This window comes from Primulina huaijiensis, chromosome 12, assembly GCF_012295235.1.
Source record: "Primulina huaijiensis isolate GDHJ02 chromosome 12, ASM1229523v2, whole genome shotgun sequence".
In the NCBI taxonomy this organism is placed as follows: Eukaryota; Viridiplantae; Streptophyta; class Magnoliopsida; order Lamiales; family Gesneriaceae; genus Primulina; species Primulina huaijiensis.
In genome coordinates this window covers 2,351,930-2,375,315 of record NC_133317.1, presented here as the reverse complement: position 1 = coordinate 2,375,315, position 23,386 = coordinate 2,351,930, and the positions used below count along the sequence as shown (strand labels likewise).

Genomic DNA, 23,386 nt, shown 5'->3' with positions numbered 1-23,386 from the left:
CTAATCTATATATGTTTTGGGCTTCTCCAAAGGATACAATTCGAAGCCCATACTAGTTAACTAATGAAGGATCCAAATTGGTCTGGGCTCAGCTGGGTTGGGTTGGGCTGGACTGCGTTTAAATAAGAAATCGAAATACATATGCTCTGGGCTCTGATTCGTTGCCAAGTTTTCATGGCTCTTGTCTTTCTCCTTGACCACTTCAAACCCAAATGACATCGTTGTTTTATAATTGGAAATATCAATTATATAAATAATTTTTTTAATCTCCTTTTAATTTAGTGAGTGTTTTAATGATAACAAACAATTTTTGAAAATAACTCATTTATTAATAACGATATTTTAGTTTAANTGTGATTTTGTTTATCTGATCTAGTTTGGATGAAAAGTAAAGTTTTGTTGAGATATTTCGGGTTTGTGTCAATAGGGTCGGAATCAATGTCCCACGATGTGAGATCAGGTTTGAGCATTTGTCAGTTGAAGGTGATGCATTTGCCGGAAGCAGAGCACTTCCAACTCTATACAATTCTACCATAAACGTGCTGGAGGTAGTCTTTCCTGTCATCTTTTTTATATTTTTCGTGATATGCGGTAGAATAAGACATTATCCAGCCAATAATCCTTGTTTTAAATAGGGAATTCTTGGCCTTTTGAGGCTGTTCCCATCTAAAAAGAAGGCAGTCAAAATACTAAATGATGTGTCTGGTATAGTAAAACCATCGAGGTACGTCTGCATGCATCAGAAATGAGCTTCTTATCCTAGTGTTTATCATGCAATTTTTCTGAAATTGGATATACATTGTAATTACCAGGATGACTCTTCTTTTGGGACCTCCAAGTTCAGGAAAAACTACGTTGCTCAAGGCGCTTGCTGGAAAGCTGGGGGAAGATCTTAGGGTGAGAAATTTATGCCAAAATCTACTACGTTGCTCAAGGCGCTTGCTAATATATCTTGATAATATGTGATTCTTTAAGCATAAACTTGCTCTGAATCGCGCCTATTTCTGCTGGATTCCAATACATTAGGTGAGTGGAAAGATCACTTATTGTGGTCACGAATTGAGGGAATTTATTCCTCAGAGAACTTGTGCTTACATCAGCCAGCATGATCTTCACCATGGTGAGATGACAGTAAGAGAAACCTTGAATTTTTCGGGTCGTTGCTTTGGAGTCGGTGCGAGAGATGAAATGCTGGCAGAATTATCGAGGCGTGAAAAGCAATCAGGGATCAAACCAGACCCTCGAATCGATTCATTCATGAAAGCCATTGCAGTAGCTGGACAGAAGACCAGTTTAGTCACAGATTATGTGCTCAAAGTTCGTCTCCTTTTCAAGATGTTGAATTGATCGAATGAACGTCACGGTTTTAGCTGTTTATTGATGTTTTTCGCTTAACAGGTTCTTGGAGTGGATATCTGTGCTGATACAATGGTGGGTGACGAAATGAGAAGGGGTATTTCTGGCGGACAGAAGAAGCGTGTTACCACTGGTATGTGCACTGGTTTCATTTTTCCAATACTTACCAAAATTAGAATCTGAAATATGCTAATGTGGCTTTTGAATATTTGCTTGATATGCAGGAGAAATGTTGGTTGGGCCAGCTAAAGTCTTTCTGATGGATGAAATCTCGACAGGTCTCGACAGCTCCACCACATTTCAAATTGTCAAATATATGAAGCAAATGGTTCACATAATGGATATAACAATGATCGTTTCCCTTTTACAACCGGCCCCTGAGACATTCGATCTTTTCGATGACTTGATCTTGCTTTCTGAAGGACAAATTGTTTATCAAGGTCCACGTGATCAAGTTCTTGACTTCTTCGAGAGTGTAGGATTCCAGTGTCCCGAGAGAAAAGGAGTGGCTGATTTTCTGCAAGAGGTTACATCTAAGAAAGACCAAGAGCAGTACTGGTCAAGGAAAAATGAACCTTACCGATACATTTCAGTAACGGAATTCGTCCATCGGTTCGAATCTTTCTACATTGGACAAAAGATCTTTGAAGAACTTAGAATCCCTTACGAGAAGAGCCAAGTTCATCCAGCAGCCTTGGTGAAGGAAAAATATGGTATTTCAAACAAAGACTTGTTCAAGGCATGCTTATCAAGAGAATGGTTGCTGATGAAACGTAACTCGTTTGTGTACATTTTCAAGACAACACAGATCACAATTATGGCTCTTTTTACGTTCACCGTGTTCTTCAGGACACAAATGAAGCCTGGTCATATAGACGATGGAGGAAAATTTTATGGTGCCCTTTTCTTTAGTCTCATTAATGTCATGTTCAACGGTATGGCTGAGCTTGCCATGACGATTTTCAGACTTCCCGTGTTTTTCAAACAAAGGGATGCCTTATTTTACCCGGCGTGGGCTTTCGCTCTTCCCATTTGGCTCCTTAGGATTCCCATCTCGATAATGGAGTCAGGAATATGGGTAATACTAACATATTACACAGTTGGATTTGCCCCTGCAGCTAGTAGGTAATATTTAAAATTTGGAACGTTTTCTCTTTGATATTTGTACACCTTAACCATACAAAAAATACTCAAAAGAATGGAGACTCGATGAACAATGAATGACGCATAAATATTCTAGGTTCTTCCGGCAATACTTGGCATTTGTGGGCGTTCATCAGATGGCCTTAGGCCTATTTCGTTTCATTGCTGCCCTTGGAAGAACACAAGTCGTTGCCAATACTCTTGGAACCTTCACTTTGTTACTGGTTTTTGTTCTTGGTGGATTCATCATTGCCAAAGGTTACCATTATATATTTTCTTTATAGTCCTATTTCATTTACATAGTTCATTATAATTCATTCTGTCGTTCAACTGCAGATGACCTTCAACCATGGATGAAATGGGCTTATTATCTTTCACCCATGTCGTATGGACAAAATGCAATTGTACTCGTAGAATTTCTTGACCGAAGATGGTCCACGGTAAAGCTAAATCAATTGTTATCAAACAAAAATTCTACTTTATATGGTGTCATGGTGAATATCATTTTTTCAATCATCACGTGATGTTTGATCTGTTTTTTAGCCCAACGACGATAAAAGATTTGCCGGAAGATCAGCAGGGTTGGAACTTTTAGCAGCCAGAGGAATGTTTACTGAAGAACATTGGTATTGGATTTGTGTCATTGCGTTGTTTGGCTTTTCTCTGTTCTTCAATCTCTGCTTTGTCGTCGCATTGACATTCTTACGACGTAAGTTTAAATTTCAATACTGATCAGTGATAAATATTAATAAGCCAAATGAATTTAGCTTTCTGATTCATTAATTCGAAGAAGATTAAAGTTAGAATCCAAACTTCAATGCAGCATTGGGAGAGTCCAAATCTGTTAGTTCAAACCTAGAAGATGAAAGCAAGAAAAAAAAGTTGGCGTGCTCTAAAATTGAAGGTGCGGATTTTGAGTTTTTTTTCCCTTTTCTTTTTTGTTCATTTCAAGAATCTATGCAGACGTAAAACCTTATTGATCATGCAGGGAGGACCACACCAGAACAAGCGAATGCAAGTGATGTAACTACTGCAACTACTACAACCGAAAAACGAGGAATGGTGCTTCCATTCAAGGCATTATCCCTTTCATTTGATCACGTGAATTACTATGTTGATATGCCAGCAGTAAGCAACTGAATCTTTTTTCTCTTTTTCTGTAAAAATGCTGTAATTTTATCCCTCAACATTGGTTCTGCATAATTTCAAGGAAATGAAGAGCCAAGGAGTCGAGGAGACGAGACTCCAATTGTTACAAGACGTTAGTGGTGCTTTCCGACCTGGAGTCTTGACCGCATTGATGGGGGTGAGCGGTGCAGGAAAAACCACTTTGATGGATGTTTTAGCAGGAAGGAAAACTGGTGGGTATATAGAAGGCGATATCAGTATATCGGGTTATCCCAAGAATCAAGAAACGTTTGCTCGTGTGAGTGGATACTGTGAACAGAACGATATTCACTCTCCTCATGTAACTGTTTACGAGTCGCTTCTCTATTCAGCCTGGCTGCGTCTTCCAGCAGATGTGAACAAGGCGACGAGACAGGCAAGTCATTCTACCATCTAATTTTTATCATCTTGCTTGGCCTAGACATCATTTTCCCTGTCAAAAAATGCCCGAAGATCGTGTCAAAGCTGTAACATGACACTGCAAGCCTGCAACATAACTACTGGCTATGGACTTTAACCTAGTGGCAAGCACATGATTTCATGGATCACTTTTTATCTCTTAAAACATAGATGCAATAAATCGTATTTCCTTCCTGTAATCGTTACCAACCTATTTTCCTCAGATGTTTGTCGAGGAAGTGATGGAGCTAGTCGAGTTGAACACGTTGAAAGGCTCGTTGGTTGGACTTCCAGGAGTTGATGGCCTATCAACTGAACAAAGAAAACGACTCACCATCGCTGTTGAACTGGTAGCAAATCCGTCTATCATTTTCATGGACGAACCGACATCTGGCCTTGACGCAAGAGCTGCTGCAATTGTCATGCGAGCTGTCAGGAACACTGTGGACACAGGAAGAACTGTAGTCTGCACAATTCACCAGCCAAGCATTGACATTTTTGAATCATTCGATGAGGTACTTCTGTATTTTTAGGTATACAGATACCCGGATATTCTAGGAACAAAAATATGAGATCTCTGAACCAAATATGTTGTCCCTGCAGCTATTTCTGATGAAGAGAGGAGGACAAGTTATTTACGCAGGACCTCTTGGACAAAATTCACAACTGTTGGTAGAATACTTTGAAGTAAGTACTATTCATGAAGGTTCTTGAATCATTCAGAACTGAAAATGATCTAAATCCCATATTTCTCGACTTTTGTATCTTTCAGGCAATTGAAGGCGTGTCTAAGATAAAATACGGCTATAATCCAGCCACATGGATGCTGGAAGTTAGTTCTGCAGCAGTTGAATCTCAACTTGACTTAAATTTTGCGGAAATATACTCCAACTCTGATTTAAATAGGTACGGGTAGATTATGTTTCAAGATCTCATATAATACTCAAACATGGATTTCTTACTTACACTCCAAATTTCAGGAGGAATGGAGAACTTATTAGAAAGCTAAGCACTCCAGCACAAGAAACCCAAGACTTATACTTCCCTACTAAATACTCTCAACCATTCCTCACACAAATCAAGGCATGCATTTGGAAACAGCACTGGTCTTACTGGAGGAATCCACAGTACAATGTTATCCGATTTTTCATGACAACCGTTATTGGTCTCATATTTGGAATCATCTTCTGGAATAAAGGAGATAAGATGTAAGTTATAATCTGCTATCTTTTAATGTACTTCTGCATATTTAAGCTCCAAGGTTTAAATATTTTACACGAAGCCCGGCCTTCGACAGACACAAACAGCAAGACCTTTCAAATCTTCTAGGAGCCATGTACGCTGCCGTTCTATTCCTTGGAGGAACGAACACTTCAGCTGTGCAATCGGTAGTTGCAATTGAAAGAACTGTATTTTATCGGGAAAAAGCAGCTGGGATGTTTTCAGCTTTGCCTTATGCATTTGCTCAGGTAAAAAATCAAAGCTGACAGTATAATCTCAAGAGGAGCATAGATATGACGAGCTCTATCCTGTAACCTATATTTACAAATTTCCCTTCTTGTATAGGTGACGGTAGAAACAATTTATGTTGGCATCCAAACATTTGTGTACAGTCTTCTCCTTTACTCAATGATTGGATTCGAATGGGGGATGACCAAGTTCATGTGGTTCTATTACTATGTATTCATGTGCTTTGTGTACTTCACATTATATGGGATGATGCTTGTGGCACTCACACCAAGTTACCAGATAGCTGCCATTGTCATGTCATTCTTCCTCAGCTTTTGGAACCTCTTCTCTGGCTTCCTCATTCCAAGAATGGTAAAAATACTGAAGTAACTATACGACTTGTTTTTCCGAGCATGGATCCAAGAATTTAACTGAGGGGAACAATTACCATGTTAGCCCCTCGCTGGGTCCAGCCCTTTATTTTGTCGTCATTTTTTTATCCCAAAGTTGTGTTTTGGACATAAAAAGGGACCGTTGTTGACAAAATCTCTCAAAATTTGCAGCAAATTCCAATCTGGTGGAGATGGTACTACTGGGGTTCTCCGGTGGCATGGACGATCTACGGCCTTGTAACATCTCAGGTTGGTGATAAAATGGACAATGTTCACGTGCCAGAACATGGTGACATCCCAATTAAGGACTACCTTAAACAGTTCTTAGGTTACGATTCAGATTTCCTCGGATATGTTGCTTTGGCTCATGTTGGATGGGTATTGCTGTTCTTCTTTGTGTTTGTGTATGGCATCAAGGTCTTGAACTTCCAGAGAAGATAGGGAGGATTCAAGAATTCAAGAAAGTGTTAGCATCCTTCAGTTTAAATAACAGAAGTAAATAGTCCAATGATGGAAATGTGATTTATTATTAATATCCTTTTTTCACGGTTCAATTGTTGATTTTTTAATGTGATTGTACAGTGTAATTTGACTCTGAAGGAAATAAAATTTAATTCTCTTTGTATTGCATTCTTTATAAATCTCCAAATTGTAAGGACGGCTATCATTTGAAAGACTACCACTTTCTGGACGCTAAAGAGTATGCACAAGTCCAAGGTTAAAATGCACGTGATTCTGCAAATTTAACTAACTCAGCTTCAACCATGAAAGATAGCTGAAGCAAATTAAAATTACCAAAACACACACGGTATCCAAATACAAAATTAGTCAAGTTAAATTGACAAAAATCAAATGAGAACAGAACAAACAAAAGTACATGACAGTGTCCTTCATCCTCCAACTATCAGTGGTGCTTTGCCACAACAAGTGATTACCTGCTCATATATCGCCTAAAACTTTCATCGTATGAAGAAAATCGTGCAACTGTAGGTACACTGGTTTCAGAACTGGAAAGGCTTCTTGATGTTTCATTGCTCAATGGTAATTGAAGTGTAATGTCAGGGAGAAAATGGTAAGAATCTCGAACAGGAGGAACTGTATTTGTGAAAGGAGCAGTGTTGTACGATATATTGTGAGACGGTGGACCAGTACTGTGTCTTGGATAACTGAGGGACCGCTGTGGGGTAGCTCCATGCCAGGATTCAGTTGAAGGGCTGGAAGGAAATGTGAGAAGTGTGACATCAGATAAAGCATTTCTTGGATCAATATAAGGTTCGGGATACAGTTTGTCACCATAAATTTCTGGAGAGAAATTTGCGAAACTTGACTTTGCATCAATGACAGGATGTTTGGATGTCGAAGTTGCTTGATAATCCGTAGGCAACCTGAAAAGGGCCGGTGAACTTGGGGGAAACCTGAAAGTGTCCAAAGTGTTTGAAGTTCCTCCAGCTATTGGTAGTGAGGTAGCGATTTTCTGTTTCAGTGAAGATTTAGCTTGCTGAAGTGCCTCCAGAACTGATCCTAAATCTTTCGAAGTTTCCTGCTGGACAACTGGAAGCTTGTTGGATGAAGAGCTACTAGCAGAAACAATCGGTGAAAAGATTTTCTCTGCATTAGAAGAAATATTTGTTGAAGAGTTCATAGTACAATAAACGGGCAAACTTGGTGCCTCATGATCTTTCCTTGAATTTTCTTTGTCAATGTTCTCCTCCAACACGGGAAATGAGGACTCCAGCATTGGAGGTTCACGAGTGATCATGTGGCTGCACCCCTGATCCTGAAATAATCTTTTTTTTTCATCTGGGGGCGATAGAAAACTCTGGTGAGTCTCAAGTTCTTCACCAAAGTGAGTCTCCAGCAACTTTTCTTTCATTTCTAGGTTATTTGAACTTAATGTTCCACCAGCATCTGAAAATCCAGGTAACTTCATCTCCTCTTGTTCTTCTGTAAAGTCTGACTGGCTATTGGGATCACACGAATCCTGGAGATTCATGGACAAGATAGCGAAAGGTTAAAATTATTCTGAACAACATTAATATGTCACAGCAATGATGCGGATGAAGCTACATTCAAGAATATATGATCATGTGAATATAAAGAAGAATAATAGGAAAATAAATTAGTATTTAAACATAAGTAGTACGACAATAGGAAAAAAATCTACCATCCTCAAATATTTCATACATGGACTAATTAATCCTAATAGTCATGGAGAAAACGATAACATTGAGCATCTGCTCTCAATGTTATTTAAGAACTACAAAGATGGGCTGTTTGTTTCAGTTTTGAAGTGAAGGAAATGTTATTGGCTTCCACTCCAAAATGAACACATAGTTTGGCTCCCTTCAATTTTGGCTGAAAAAAATGTATCTTTTAACTTCATGTTTTCCGTCCCAACATATCAAAATATGATCATTCCTTCTTTCCATCTCAAATATTCCTGGAAAATCTTCATCACCCGGTTTCCTCCCTTTTTCCTCTCTTTTCACCTATTTACGTACAAAATTGGTGTCTCTAAACTTATTAAAAATATATCATATAAACTCATCCTAATACAGACCTATAAGAGCATATTATATTAAATCCAAAACGTGCAAGTTATGGAAAAATAAGGGTGCATGAACTGACAACATTTGGATTACTTTAATGGTGTAACATCTGAGGCTGGTAAAGCATACCTGTGTGCCACTGTTATTCTCTCTGTACTTCTCCTCCCATTCTCTCTGGGCCTTCTCCTCTTCTTCAAATTGCACAATGAGTAGTGCCTGATGTTTCAACGCACTTTCCATGTCATCATCTCTCTCATGTTCACTAATATAATGTCCATTGATCTTTCGACTTTCACTACCTGATTCTAGCATCAAGTTTTCTATAGGCTGCTTCTCACTATCATATTCCGTGTGTTCTCTCAATGATTCGGGATTACAATAAGAGCCGTTGGAAACATCTCTTGAAGATGTGGCTTTCACAGGCCTATCATTTTGAAACTCTTCCATTGATCTGATACACAAAAAAGATGGTAGCATCCTTGGTGCAGCATGACAGACTTCAGACTTTGGTTAACTTATTGACTTAGTTTAAATGCAATTACTATTATGTATATATATAATTAGAAATTGTATTGATTGATTGGGCAACTGAAAGAAAGAGTACCAAAGGGAATAATAGAAATTACAAAGAAATTACAAATAATTGCATTAAGATGCAACTTTTATGTGATTTCATGGAAGGGTTCATTCAGTTATGCACCAAAGAGATTTTAGGAGTTTAAAATCACATGTTATATTTGCCAACAGGAAAGTTATAATGGGCCAGATCAAAGTCCAAGGTTGGAAAAAAACCTAGTTTCCCGGCGCCTTATCCTGCGACATGATTTACCAGCCCGTCTTGCTGAAGAACCATTTAATGGAAAATTATATTTTCTTCTAACAGGGTCCACATGTTTCTTCTTTTCAAGAGAACACTGAGAATCTTTTGTACTTTTCCAGGACAAGCTTCTACCAATTGATGCAGATGATTCGAGTTCAGAGCTAGAGTAAGACTCCATTTCATTTCTTCTTACTTTCAAGTTGGTTGACATATCTTTTGTCATCAACGAGTCATTCATAGATCGATGTAGGGTTTCCTCGTGGTCAGAATTTGAATCATAACCCTCGGACACATCGCTTATTCCATGGTTCTCAAGAATTGCAAGAACATGTGCAGTTGCCTTTTCAGCTTTCTTTCTCTGAAGGGATACAAACTTTAGTTGCTCCTCCAATTCAGACACCTGGATGTAAATATAGTTTCAGAAACTGTTGTTTTGAAATGACTGACTGCATGGGACAGGGGGCAGGAGGGAAGTGAAATATGCACATATTCACATATGTGCCATGAACTCACTCTCTTGGAGAGCTCATCAGCTCTTTGCATGGATGTTTTTGAGACGGATCTTTCAGATAACAACCTTGCCCGGAGGAATTCAATTGTCATCGCATTTGAATCTTCCATGCTTGTGCTCTTTCTGATGTTATAGTAATTCAAAGGCTGAGAATTAGTACAAAAACATGTAAAAGCTAAATGCACATAATATGTCCTGTTCTTGATGATTAGAAAGATATTACTGATTTCTCAGAACAATTATTGCCATTATATTAGTAGTATAACACAAGAAATATAACATCTAAATTATTATATCTGATGCCAAATAACCAACGTATAAATTCCCTCAATATACTGTATATTTTTTAGAAGAAATACTCTGTTGAGTAGAGAGTAAGCTTTTAAGTTCATGGCAAACGCTACTTTGTGTCTAAAAAAAATTCTCACACATATGCTTAAATATATAGAAAGAAGTCTGAGCAGCTGATGAAATGTCATTCCACCAATTTATAGTCACCTAGAAGGCAAATCGTAGTGAAATCTCCAACAAAACAACATTAAAAAAAAAAATCATACTCAGGCACCCAAAATGACTCAAATTCAAACCTATATCCTGATAAATCAATATTTCTACCATGGGGGTATTCAATTGAGGACACCAACAAGAACAGCTTAAGTGACTTCGTAGAATACGTGGAGTTTCTAAGTAGGTTGATAGGTTCTATATAACGGGCACAACCACATGAACCCAACCCTGTGACATCTTTTCGTGTGTTGCAGCGAGCGCTAAAATAGTTGGACTGGTTTATGATAATGCACACAGTCAGAGGCAAGAAACTCTGCTTCAAAGGTTCCTCAACCCATATCATTCGTGTTTTGCGGAAAAACTAAAGCCTAAAAAAAATTCAACTACAGGAAAGACAGAATATTCGAAAATTTTAAAACTTGCCAGCAGAAGCCTTGACTGGCCACCCAGTGGTCCATTATCGGCACAAAATCTATCCATTTTCGCGTCATACAGTGTTCGTCTACAAACCATCTAAACCCCAATAAATAAATGATCAAAGGCAGAGAGCTCCCACAAAAGCAACAAAACTCAAACATTACAGTCGGCATAAAGACAAACTCCGAATGAAAATTACCAAAATTGATCAAAGACCCGAGGGAAAATTGCCTGGACATCATAAACTAAAACAAATCAAGATTAAAAAAACAAAAACAAAATCTGGTTAATACACGAAGGGAAAGAAGAAATTACCTCCGTTCTTGATCTCCGTTCACAAAGTAAATTCAATCATGTATCTGAATATACACAGTGAAAAGAATTAAAATTTAGAAATAGAACCAACGAATCAAATCAATGATTTTCACTTCAGTTTTTACTGGAGTTGTTGGCCGAGTTTGCAACAAAATGGTAAATTCTTTATCGATTTAAATTCCGTAATTATCACAAAGTGTCATTGGACTCCAATGGTTTCTTTTATTTTATCCTTCATGTCCAAGTTACTTATTTTTCTTTTTATTTTTTTTAAATGAATATAAACTTGGGTAAATTTTCGGGTTTGTTCCAGAAAATATTGATAAAAAAATATAATTATTTGTCAAATTTTTGCTTAAATATTATTTTTATAATAAAATTCTAAAAAGAAGAAACATAAATCTAGAAATAATTTTTTAGCTTCTTCAATTTGAGCAAAAATTTGTGTGAGACGGTCTCACGGGTCGTATTTTGTGAGAAAGATCTCTTAGTTGGGTCATCCATAAAAAATTATTACTTTTTAGGCAAAAATTTGTGTGAGACGGTCTCACGGGTCGTATTTTGTGAGACGGATCTTTTATTTAGCTCATCCAAAAAAAAATATTACTTTTATGCTAAAAGTATTATTTTTTATTATGAATATCGGTAGGGTTGACTCGTCTCACAGATAAATATTCGTGAGACCGGCTCGCAAGAGACTCACTCTACTTTTTATGTTAAGAGTATTACTTTCTATTATGAATATCGGTATAGTTGACCCGTCTCACAGATAAAAATTCGTAAAAACGTCTCACAAAATACCTACTCATTTTTTTTTCTCAATTAAGAAGTTTACAAATATCCAACTAACTATTGATCTGTCCAAAAAGATATTATTATCATAGACTCGCAACATACTGTTTCAATTTGGACCCTATCAACAACTTTTTTTTTTGGTTGGTTGAACATTTCTAAATTATAATTAATATATTATAATGTGTAAATCCTAAGAAAAATTATATTTTGTCATTTTAATGGACGTCCAAATTTACCCTTATCCATTTTTCAATCTATTTAATAATTAAATAAATTGCAAAAAAATAAATAGTTAACACAAAAACTTCTAACAAATTTTAAATAATGTTTACATTTTAGCATATGTTTCGTGTGCTAATATTATATTATATTATAAAAGAGGCAATATTTATATTATAAAAGAGGCAATATACTAGATTAGTTTTCAACATATACACGAATTATTTTTTAAAAAAAATCACTGTTTAATTTATTTTCATTTTAAAAAAAAAAGACGAACAGAGGGAGACTATCACCAAGACGTGATACCAATACAACCAAATTGATTATCTTGAAATTACTACACATTTAGACGTGAAATTGAATTTTAAATTACTTTAATCTAGAATAATTTATAATCCATAGAAATAGCTGAACTCTAGCTTAAAATAAATAAGACATAATTTAAATTCTGGGAAAAATTACATGTATCCAAACAAAATATAACGAGCTTAAATATCGATTCAAAATCCATTCATTTGATGTTAAATACTTTGTGAGATGTAAAATAGAATTCAGACAAATAATTTTCATAAATTTAAATTATACTAAGATTGTTTATCCAGAATAGTATGAATAATTCCAAGTCAATCACGTTTTCCTCGAGACCAATTATTTTATTTTGTCAAACAAGAACAGCGATTTAAAGCCGGCGGCTGCCATTTTCTTGACCAACTCCTCTTACTATAAAAACTTCCATGTATTCCAAGAAACGAGCACTCAAATTTTTACGCAACATCATTTCGGTTCCTTCGAAGTTCAAACTACCTAAGCAAAATCCCATTTCTTGTGAATTGAGTTACCTTCAAGATTAGAGAGAAGACTTCTTTTTTGTTATATGGAACCATCTAATTCTGGTAGCTATCCGGAAACGCACGAAACGATTCGGTGGACGTCGGGCGAGAAGGTCGATCCGAGGTTTCTGGCCTTGTTGGAGTCGTTCGAGGAAATATATGTGAAAGGGCTTGATTTATTCAAGAAAATTTTCCCAGGGGATCATGAGGAATTGTTCAGAATAATCGGGGATGCGATTTCGATGAATAAGATTATGAAGATGAAGATGAAGAAAAGCATGCGGCGGAGCCAAAGCATTGGCCCGGCGTATGCAGTCAGAGGAAGAGGGTTGGATGATGGGATTGATGAGTTTAAGCTCGAGAGATTCAAAGTCAAGACTCCGATCGTGATCGAGGAAGATGGCGGAGGGGGTACTAGTACTGCAACTCTCGGGGGATCGACTAAGGATTCAGAGTGAATTCAACCCATTTTTTTGAATTTTTTCTTTACGAAAATATTGGCTGATTTTTTTTTTTTTCAAAAAAGTAGTGTTCAATTATTGATTTATTGTATTGTTTTGTTTTGCTTTTCGGGTAAGAACTTGTATATATCTTATACTAGATTAAGGGTGATCATGTTCGTCAATAAAGAGACTCGTAGATTTGTGTCAATGTAAGCAGTTGGTGTGATCAAAATCTGATTGTGAGATATAAATTCAAGAATTTGTGTTAATTTTTTGTCAACATTTTGATCTAAATATACTCTTTTTTGGGTTATAAAGTCGTGGAAAGGAAGAGTTGTGGAAGAGGAAGAGGAAGAGGCGAAGTGAATGACCCAGTTAGGACATAAATGGACTTAAATTGCTTAATTCGGTCCTACCGGTAGTTCTTGGTTGATTCCATCCTACATGTAAAGGCACTACTCCATGATAGAATCAAGGACTTAAATTTAGTCATATATACATGAGATCCACTAATTTTTTTAAAATCACATATGTATGTGAATCTTATCCATCAACTGCTCTACATGTAGCATCGAAGTGAAGTGGAAGCTACCTATATTATCAATTTGTTAAAACATTAATGAGGACGAAGCTTGTTTCCAATTATTGAGGACTAAAAATATTTTAGCGGTAAATTGATGTGAGACCAAGAAGATAATAATATCTACTGACAATTTACAACCTTTTTATCACGTTTTTTTTTTGGTTATTTTTATTAATTAAAAGGGATTTTGACAATTGTAGAATGAATTATTTACAAAAATGAATGAATTTGAAAACATTAAATCATATAACATATTGGGATTGGATTAAATTTTTAACATATTATCCAAAATCATCGGCACAACTCGTCGCACAAAGACATATATACCACACACATCATCAAGTAACATACATAATACAAATATATGGGATATTTGTCTACGGTATCAAATATGTATAATGTACTATTTCTTTTATTAACATTTTTTTCGAAGAATTTGTTGTATATAATTTGTCAAATGTTATTTATTTAGTTACCGTAGTTTGCATGTTATTGTTCTAATCTAGATATTTATTGGTGTACTCCGAAAGTTGGCGTCATGGATTCTATTTTTTTAGACAAAATCGTGTAATGTAATGATCTATATATTCTACATATATTATATCAATTTATTTAATGAAATATTAATTTAGATTGACCTGATTTCATAATTGGATTTTATATATATTAAACATAATTGGATAATATTTGTCCTTCAGAAATAAGAACGTCCATTGCAACCTTATTAAACTGTTACTTCTTAATCATAATTCTTGCTTATGAGTCAATCGAATTTTCAAACCTCAATATTTGTGAGGTGTATTTAATTCAGAGTTTTGATTATTTTTAATAACTTTTTCAAATGATAGACTTTTATAGATTTGATAGATATTTATTAACTTCTACAGAATCTCACAAATTTATGTGGATTCATGTAAACTTTTTTGCAAGATTTTTATAGATTTTTTGTGAAATTTTTTTTATAGAATTTTATAAATTTTGTGCTTAATTAAAACATATTATTTTTATTAAATTATTTGAACCAATAATTAATTGACATATATAACATATTCAGTTTGAAATAATTTTTCAATATTTATATTAATATATAAGTTTACTAAATAAGTTAAATCATTTAATCCTTACATATGTATACATGTGGGTTTGTATAGTATGCATGTTAGTAAATTTTTTAAAATACATCAATCGATTAATCCATAACCTTGTTTTTGAATTGATAATATACATGTGAAAATAATATTATTTAGCATTGTGTGGATATAATTTTGTATAAAAATATCATAGCTTACATATTAATTGAAAATGCTATTTTTTTTTAAAATAATGGTTGTTGCGAGACTATTCAATTATTAAGAATTAAACGATTTTTTATCATCTTTTGTTATTATTGAATATTACATTAATTTGTATAAATCATAAATTAAAAATCACAAAATCAAATCTAGAATTTAAAATTTCATATGATATTAAAATAAAAAAATTATTAAATGAACAATCAGCCAAAAATTTGAAAAAATAAAATAAATATATATAGATATACGCTTCGAAAATTTGAGAGAGTGATAGAGATAGACGAGAGGAGAGAATATAAGAAGATATGTGATGTGAACCGACAGAGGGAGAAATAAATAGCTTTGTATGAGTTAAAAATTTTAAAAATCCATCCAAATATTTGGGTTAAACCAAATACAATTTTTGACAATTTATAGTTGTACCTTAGACTTTAATATTTGTATGTTAATGAATTATATGAAGTTATTAAAAGTCTATTGAAAATTTAAATATCTATAGATTTTTTTATAATTTTTAAAAGTCAATGAATAACATTTGACTTTTTAAAACTATATGAAAATCACCAAACTTCTACATATAAAAATCTTAATTGAATATATCTAGATTTTTAAAATCTATTAAAATCAATAAATCTCTCGCTATCAATACAATTTATTCCGCTGTGTCATTCTCTTCCCCAACGTGGATAACCCTTTAAACTTTGCTTCACCCCACTTCCATAAAAGATTATGTTTTGCCGCCATTGAATATTACACACTCCTGTACTTGTAGGAAATCAGAAGGAAGCGAAAAACGAAACTTTACCGGAACAGTGAGGGAGGGTGGAGGAACAGAACAAAGATCTGATTTTTTCTAGTCGTGGAACGGACAAAATTAGGACTGATGGTCAAAGATGCTGCCTTTTACGCTTTTATGGGTTGAAAAGTATTGGTTTCCTGAGAAGGGGTTTTTGTTGTGATGTAAAGCATTACAGTAGTTCTACTTCTCTTGGAATTTTATTTTGGGGTATGGAAAATAATAGAAAGTAGGGATAACATTACAATTTGGGTTGTTTTCGTGGATAGAAAAAGTTCAAGAAAAAGGAGAAAAAAAGTGATATTTGCAGGTATTAATTTGGTGATGACGGTGATTGGGTTTGCGGTGAGTACTTTGTTTATTGTATTTGTGTGCACAAGGCTCATTTGGGCTCGGATATATTTGACTGCGACGAGGCGGTCATTAGCCAGGGCTTCCAGATCTGATGCTGGCATCGTAAGAACTTGTTTTCACTACCTTTTTGTACTGAGGAATTTCATTTGGTTGAAGATTTTGATTCACATGTTTTACCCATGATATGTTATACATTCGTTGGCTTGTCTTTGCTTTGCCGTACTTCAATGTCTTATGTTACTGTGTAGCTGCATTTTGTATTTATTCTGGGTTGTTAAAGCTTGGTCATGTATAGTATCCGACTCTTTTGGATATTTGTGATGGTGGTTGACAAGCAATTACGTGGTGGCTTTTAAGATTGAGGCTCTTCCACCTAACAAACTAGTATTTTGCTCCCAAACAGATTTATTGCGTCATATCGGTTTTGAAAACCACATCTACGTATCAAATTTCACCCTTTTTGTGTATCCTGTGTCTGTTCTATTTATGTACATGTCGAGTTGGATTCTACCTCAACCACCATGTTCATTGGGATCTAGAAATGAACTTTGGCTCCACTACATCATGCGCAGCATGACACTAAATATTCTTTCCTCGAATTGAGGCTTTTTGGGTTTTGGTCTCAGATCGATAGGAGTAAGAGCAACGGGTTTAGAAACTGAAGTTTGCCACCTGCTTGTTTGCTCAAGCAATTTCTGAAGTCTTCTCATGTCTGAATATTTTTTAGGGAATGTATTTTTTAGTCTTTGTAACTTTTATTACCCTTTTATTTCTGCTTTTCACTTTTAGATTCTTCACCCAATCACTCGCATTTGTATATTTAGGAAGCGAAACTTTCATTTTAAGATAATTGCATGTGGCGTTTGATTTTGTTTCTAATGTAAGGGGGCAACTGCTCCTGCTAATTACCCCACTCAGTCCACACCGTCAATATCACATCCTTGTTACAGGCTAGCACACCTACTTGTACTATGTTGCTAACCACATCAAGACACTACTATTCTATTGTTATTTTTGTTGTTGAGACTTGATCCTTTTGTGTGTGCGTCTTGTCATGGTGTAATGACACATGAGAATCCTGATTTATCTTTGCTTTGAACCACTTGTAACTCAGATCTAAAGGATTGTTTTTCTGACCTTTTCATGCAGTTGGAGCGTGGTCTTCACTGTCTCGAGCCTCTTGAGGTATCCAAATTTCCTGTGAAAAAGTATGGAGAACTGTGCTCATCCTCAAAAGAAAATGCTCTGTAAGTTCATCGATCTTCTGTGATCCTATGAGTTTACACGAAACTTGTCTGCTAAACAGGAAAAAATTTAGGTTTTTTTTTGTGGGGATGAACATTTTGTTACTTATTTTTGGTTCATGGTGTCACATGGTAATGGTTCCTCCGAAGAAATGTGTGGTGTGATTAAATAACGATGTTTTAACGAGTATGTTTGGAAATTTTTGGGGGGCATACTTTCGCTCCTCTTCTTAGGGTAACTATATACTGGCCCCTTTGCACATAAATTCACCTTTATTGTTAGGAAAAATAGCTTTAAAAGCTGACAAGTTTAAGTGTTCGCTATACCATTCAGAAGACGTGAGCATTTTCCCGTTCTACTAGTTTCCAAGCTAAGCACATGGAGTCCATTGTAGTTACGTTTTTTTTCCTTTTAGAAAGATAGTTCTTCATATTTGCTGTCTACATTTACGACTTTTTTGTCCAGAATGTTGGAGGTAAGCATGTATTGACAAAGGTATTGAGCTTAAAATTCTTCGAGTTCAGATCCCAACACAATCTTCTTAAAAATTGAAGAGGCTGTCTTTATAACATTCTACACATCTTTATTTTCCTTTGTATTCTTAGCAGAGTTTGATGTTTTTGAAATTTCATGACGTAGCTTTATCCTCAGGGCTATTATGTTTGTTGATCATGAAATCTCACAAACCAAGTATGCCTTATTTTCACCCCTGAATTTCGAATCATTCCATGTTTCTTGGACTCTTTTTTGCACATTCAACCTATGAAATTGATCGGTTCAATTGTTCAACTGGGCCAGACCCCGGTGCAGTTCCAGTTGAACTGGCCTAAATACTAGTCTCGATTATCATTGAAATCAAATGTATATCATCGTTGCTAAATTATCATTTGCAGTTCTTGTTCTGTTGTTTTCTGGTCATCCTTTCAATATCAGATAAAATTTTCTTGCCTCAGGTGCACCGTCTGCCTTTCGGAATACCACAATGAGGATATGCTACGCATCCTGACTGTCTGTGGACACTCATTTCATTCTGCGTGTATTGACACATGGCTGCACCAGCACATCACGTGCCCTGTTTGTAGAATTTCTCTTCGGGATCTTCCAGAGCGAAAATGGCACGTGCAACCGATGTTTAGTTCTGCTATCCGGTCCCAGTATACCATGCAATCCATCAATGCACATCACTGTCATTGCATGTTTCATGAGCATAGGTGCTCGTTGAGATCCAATGACACTCGAATAATGGGCCCAATCCAGGAGAGGGATGGTCCTGATGGTAGAGTTGGTGGCACAGTATTGATTGATCGAGATCGGATGGATAAAGATTCCGTAAATTTGAAAGTCGAGAGCCCGTCGAATCAGTGAGCTCAAGCCATTTTTCAGCTGCACTGCGGATCCTAGTGTGCTAACTTTTATTCACAATGTTTCTTCATTCTTTTCTTTTTTCTGTATATTCTACCCACCATATCTATCCATGTACACGTCCATAATTGAGGTGATAATCACTTGTTAAATATACAATTTTGATATCTTTCATCACATTCAATATATGCAAAACATTGAGAGTCTCTCCATGGTTACGGGTAAGATTTTAACCATAAAAAATACAATTGGCCTTGGAATTGCTGAATGATTCTTCCTTTCTTTTTATCATTAGATTGAAAAAATTTCTTTAATCTCTTGGCTTTAACGATGGCTATTAAATAAAAATAATTTGAGTTGGGAGTTTGTTTTTATATATTTTAGGAAAAAAATGATATTAATTTATTTATCCGTATCATTCATATCTTACTTCTTGTATTGATACGATGCGTTGATGGATATGTCCAAAGGCCAAACATCCATCGCATGTGCATTTATGTATATGCAGAATCGTATATGGTTCCATCCGAGTCGGGAAATCAAATATTCATAATAATAAGTAATGTGGCCTAAAACTTTGAGTAATAAAAGTGAAGCGCAAAATCACAAATTATCTTCGTATTAATTATTACATGATGATCCCCGCCGAACTCTGAACACATATCAAGAAATGAAATGAAATGTTTCTCTTACCCCAAAATTAGTCTTTAAAATAGAAGAGGGATTGTGCCCTTGGCTTGATCTTGGCCCTCAGGCTATTTTTCATCACTACAGTGAACTCCAGCTTCTCACTAAGATCCACTTTACCATTTTCATCCGGGTAACCCGACCACTCGAATTCTTGAACCATTCGGGCCAGCATCAAATTCACATGGACCGTGGCCATGCTCAAACCGGGGCAGATCCTCCGCCCCACGCCGAATGGCATCATCTTTACGCCCTTTACGCCGGTAATATCGGCATCCTCCCGTCCCGGGAAGAATCTTTCGGGGTCGAACTTCTCCGGGTCGGACCATATATTCGGATCCTCCGAAATACCCGGTAGGAAGAACTCAACATTTGCATCAGTTGGGATGTCGTACCCGGCTAACTTAGCGGGTTCGGTAACTGCATGAGTTAGTGAAAAATAGGTTGGGGGGTGCTTGCGCAAGAGCTCCTTCACGACGGCATTTAGGTACGGCATCTTCTCGATATCTTTCTCGTCCACTTTCTTGTTTTCTCCGACTGTGGACTTTATCTCCTCGTACAATCTTGATTGGATTTTGGGGTTCTCGATGAGTCTAGCCACGGCCCATTCGATGCCCGTGCCGGTGGTGTCGGTCCCGCCGTTCAGGAACTCGGAGCAGAGGGTCACGATCTCCGCGTCAGACGGGGATGATTTGCGGCCTTCGATTTTGAGGTCGAAGAGGGTGTCGAGGTATGAAAATGAAGCGGCGTTTTTGTGCAATTCTGGGTTTCGAAGTGCTTCGCGGCGCTTCTCGATTAATGGGACTAGAGTTTCGATCTGCTGTTGCCTTACTTCTTGTACCCTTTTCCTCTGTTTGGAGAAAAATGGGCTTAGAAGGGGTAGATAGTCGTCCAATCTTGGATCGAGAACAATGAGCACAGTTTTCATCATTTGATCCACTTTCTCGATCATTTCCTCGTCCATTTCGACCCCGAAGCACATGGATAAGAGTATGCAGAACACGGCGAATCGTGCGTTTTTTAGAACCCAAACTGCGCCGTTATTGGCCGCCGCTTCATTCTTCAGCCTGTCGACAAGTTTCTCCATGGCCATCTCTCTCGCGTTCCGGAATTCTTTCAGCCTGGTGGCGCTGAGCCCGTTCTGAACCATGTTCCGCCGCAAGGATCTCCACACAGGGCCGTAGAGGCTGGCGTTGACGGTGAATTTGTTGCAACTGAAGATTGTCCGGGTCGGGTTCTCCCTCGGCCGGCTGGCAAAGATTTGACCTTTCACGATCAAAGCTTCGTAAGCTAAATCCGCTCTGCTGATTATAATCATGGTCCTTGTCCCCATTTTCAAAGTAAAGATCGGGCCATATTCAGGTAAAAGGTCCCGAACATACTGAAAGAACTGTTTCCCCGACCCCGCCACCTGAAACAGGTTTCCCACGACAGGCCATCCCGGAGGCCCCGGCGGCAAGTTCAGCTTCTTGGACTTAGACTTAGACTTAGACTTATACGTAACCGAGAAAATCAAACCGGAGAGAAGGAAAGCGGAAGCTGTGAAAATGAGATGGTAGTAAGGAGAAAGCGGGGAAGACGAGAGTGAATCCATTGATGATAGCTAGAGATGAAGACGCCAGGTGCTGGATAGCGAGTTTATCAACAGGGAGAAGCTCGAAGTTACGGGTAGGATCAATTAAATTAAAGCTATTGAAAATATTCAAGAATAAAACACATTGGCGTTAAATGCTGCTACTCTGTATTTTCGTATTTATAAGCGTAGAAATTTACCAATTTCCACTGAATTTAGGGGAGACATTAAGCAGAATCCATGCAGTGAGCTGTGAACGAAGTTGGGTGGCAAGTGGAATACGCGGAAAGAGTAGAGGTTGGGGGTTATTAATAAATTTCAACTACTTTCTTCAATCATTTAATTTGACAACGTTTTTACTGCAAGTTTTTGTTTTCTAGAAGGGAAAGCAAATATTTCAATTATATAGGCTTTCATTTTCTTTTTATTTCCATCAACAATTTGTACATTTATTTGCATTTTACTTTTGTTTTATCAATATACCTCTATTAATTTTAAAAAAATGCAATCATTTTTTAAATAAATTAAACAAGGATAAAATTGAAAGTTTATATATAAACTTTGGTTTTTAATTGATTTTTAAAATCTATATGAAAAAACAAATCAAATATATATATAGGACAGAGGGAAATAATATTTTTAAAAAATATATTCAATTCTTAGTATCTATAAAAAATATATATATGTTGTTTGAGATAACTTCACGGGAAAAATATTGAATTATTATTTATGCTTGCATGTGGTTGACCGAGGATGTTAGAATAAATGCTAAATAATTTCTTTATTATTCCCAAATAATTTTTAAAATTTTCTAAAATAAATCTTTTTCCTCTGATCAGTATAATAATTTTTTATATTTGAAAATTAATTTATGTGCATGCTCATTTTACCAACAATATAATATATATAGCATCTTATACCTTAATTTTATCAGTTTCTCGCCTTACTATTTATTACATGGGAGGTAAAAAATCAAACTAATTTTCAATATTTGTCATGTTGTATTCCAAAATATTTTTTTGGCACACAGAAAAATATAGACAAAAATTTGTGTGATACGGTCTCACGGATCATATTTTGTGAAACATATCTTTTATTTGAGTCATCAATGAAAAAATATTACTTTTTATGCTACGAGTATTACTTTTTATTGTGAATATCGATATGATTGATTCATCTAACAGATAAAAATTAGTGAGATCGTCTCACAACATATCTATATATATCTGTATGAGAATTGGAGTCAAATGAGTTACTCGAGCGTATTAAATTTTAGTAGTTGTGCCGGTATAGAGGTTACATTTGTAATAAGTGTTCTGGTACAAAGGTTTTAAATTCATATTCAATTATAATAAATTATTCTTTCAACTAAAAACAATATCCGAAAATAGTGAGGTCCGCCTCATAAGTTATACTCATCGGGTTACCCTTTTTAAAAGACCCGACTCTTAAAATTTTTTGGAGAATCAATCTAATATAATATATACATAATTTCAAATATATATTTACAAAAAAAATAATATTTTTTCAAAAATAATCAAAATAAAAAATATAAATCACAAAATCGACTCATTAAAATATCTTTATTTAATTAAATTATTCACGAAACCATTGAATGGAATGTATTAATGTCGAATGCAATAGCATGCATGGTTTCAATCAAACAGGTCAAAAAGATGGATCGAGTATTTAATGATTTCATTTATTGACTGAATAATCGGTTGGATGCACGTGACGTTGCACAAGATTTATGAAAATTATAATGAGACACCTTTTTCAATTAATAAATTAATTCGACGATAATGGGGGACTAGCCCAAGATAGGGAGAGATGGGTGGATCCTTGTAGTATACGGAGGTATCTAGCTATCAGGAAGTGTAAATAAGATTCTTTTTTTTTTATATTATATGTTTTTTTTAAATTTTTTTTAAAATAACATGTTTTTCAAATGTTATATATAGATGACGAGGAGCATGGATACTGAAATTTTTGTAGGTGAATGTGTATTCTTTGNTTTGACTTTTTTAAATCGAGAAAATGGAGTTGAATATGTTAGTTAGATAAGATCATTAATTAGCTCATTAATTAGTTAGTTAAATTTTACCTGAGGTCGAGCTCTTTGTTCGGGTTGAGCACGACCCACTTTTCAGACGCTCGACCCAGTGGGTCGAGGTGATGG

At 35.8% G+C, this 23,386-nt stretch overlaps 4 protein-coding genes across 9 annotated transcripts; 2 read left to right on the top strand and 2 right to left on the bottom strand.

Moving 5' to 3' along the window:
- The first annotated feature begins 63 nt into the window (after positions 1 to 63).
- LOC140990089 (pleiotropic drug resistance protein 2-like) lies at positions 64 to 6,526 on the top strand. The gene is given in 20 exon segments (XM_073459666.1): positions 64 to 80; positions 428 to 548; positions 636 to 724; positions 813 to 897; positions 1,027 to 1,317; positions 1,399 to 1,489; positions 1,581 to 2,481; positions 2,597 to 2,757; positions 2,836 to 2,939; positions 3,043 to 3,208; positions 3,323 to 3,403; positions 3,488 to 3,627; positions 3,710 to 4,046; positions 4,237 to 4,580; positions 4,669 to 4,752; positions 4,838 to 4,971; positions 5,046 to 5,273; positions 5,363 to 5,534; positions 5,632 to 5,886; positions 6,078 to 6,526. Coding segments are annotated over 20 exon segments (4,071 nt in total). The 3' UTR covers positions 6,348 to 6,526.
- Positions 6,527 to 6,678: 152 nt separating this feature from the next.
- On the bottom strand, positions 6,679 to 11,215 carry LOC140990538 (uncharacterized). 5 transcript variants are annotated; one of them, XM_073460270.1, is made up of 6 exons: positions 11,117 to 11,190; positions 11,026 to 11,069; positions 9,789 to 9,909; positions 9,248 to 9,675; positions 8,585 to 8,906; positions 6,679 to 7,887 (listed from the first exon to the last, which is right to left on the bottom strand). In XM_073460270.1, the coding sequence occupies exons 3-6, from the start codon at positions 9,894 to 9,896 to the stop codon at positions 6,838 to 6,840; spliced, it is 1,908 nt and encodes a 635-aa protein (XP_073316371.1). In that variant the 5' UTR covers positions 9,897 to 9,909; positions 11,026 to 11,069; positions 11,117 to 11,190; the 3' UTR covers positions 6,679 to 6,837. The 5 variants fall into 5 exon arrangements, with proteins under 5 accessions (XP_073316371.1, XP_073316372.1, XP_073316370.1 ...); XM_073460271.1 differs by having other exon boundaries at positions 11,113 to 11,129; XM_073460269.1 differs by having other exon boundaries at positions 11,026 to 11,215.
- A 4,641-nt stretch (positions 11,216 to 15,856) lies between these two features.
- Positions 15,857 to 19,143, top strand: LOC140989307 (putative RING-H2 finger protein ATL62). 2 transcript variants are annotated; one of them, XM_073458481.1, is made up of 4 exons: positions 15,857 to 16,442; positions 17,490 to 17,587; positions 18,539 to 18,700; positions 18,797 to 19,143. In XM_073458481.1, exons 1-4 carry the CDS (start codon positions 16,311 to 16,313, stop codon positions 18,948 to 18,950), a joined length of 546 nt encoding a protein of 181 aa, XP_073314582.1. In that variant the 5' UTR covers positions 15,857 to 16,310; the 3' UTR covers positions 18,951 to 19,143. The 2 variants fall into 2 exon arrangements, with proteins under 2 accessions (XP_073314582.1, XP_073314581.1); XM_073458480.1 differs by having other exon boundaries at positions 18,539 to 19,143.
- Positions 19,144 to 19,529: 386 nt separating this feature from the next.
- LOC140990409 (cytochrome P450 77A2-like) lies at positions 19,530 to 21,478 on the bottom strand. The gene has a single exon (XM_073460085.1). The coding sequence runs from the start codon at positions 21,226 to 21,228 to the stop codon at positions 19,648 to 19,650; it is 1,581 nt and encodes a 526-aa protein (XP_073316186.1). The 5' UTR covers positions 21,229 to 21,478; the 3' UTR covers positions 19,530 to 19,647.
- Positions 21,479 to 23,386: the final 1,908 nt, after the last annotated feature.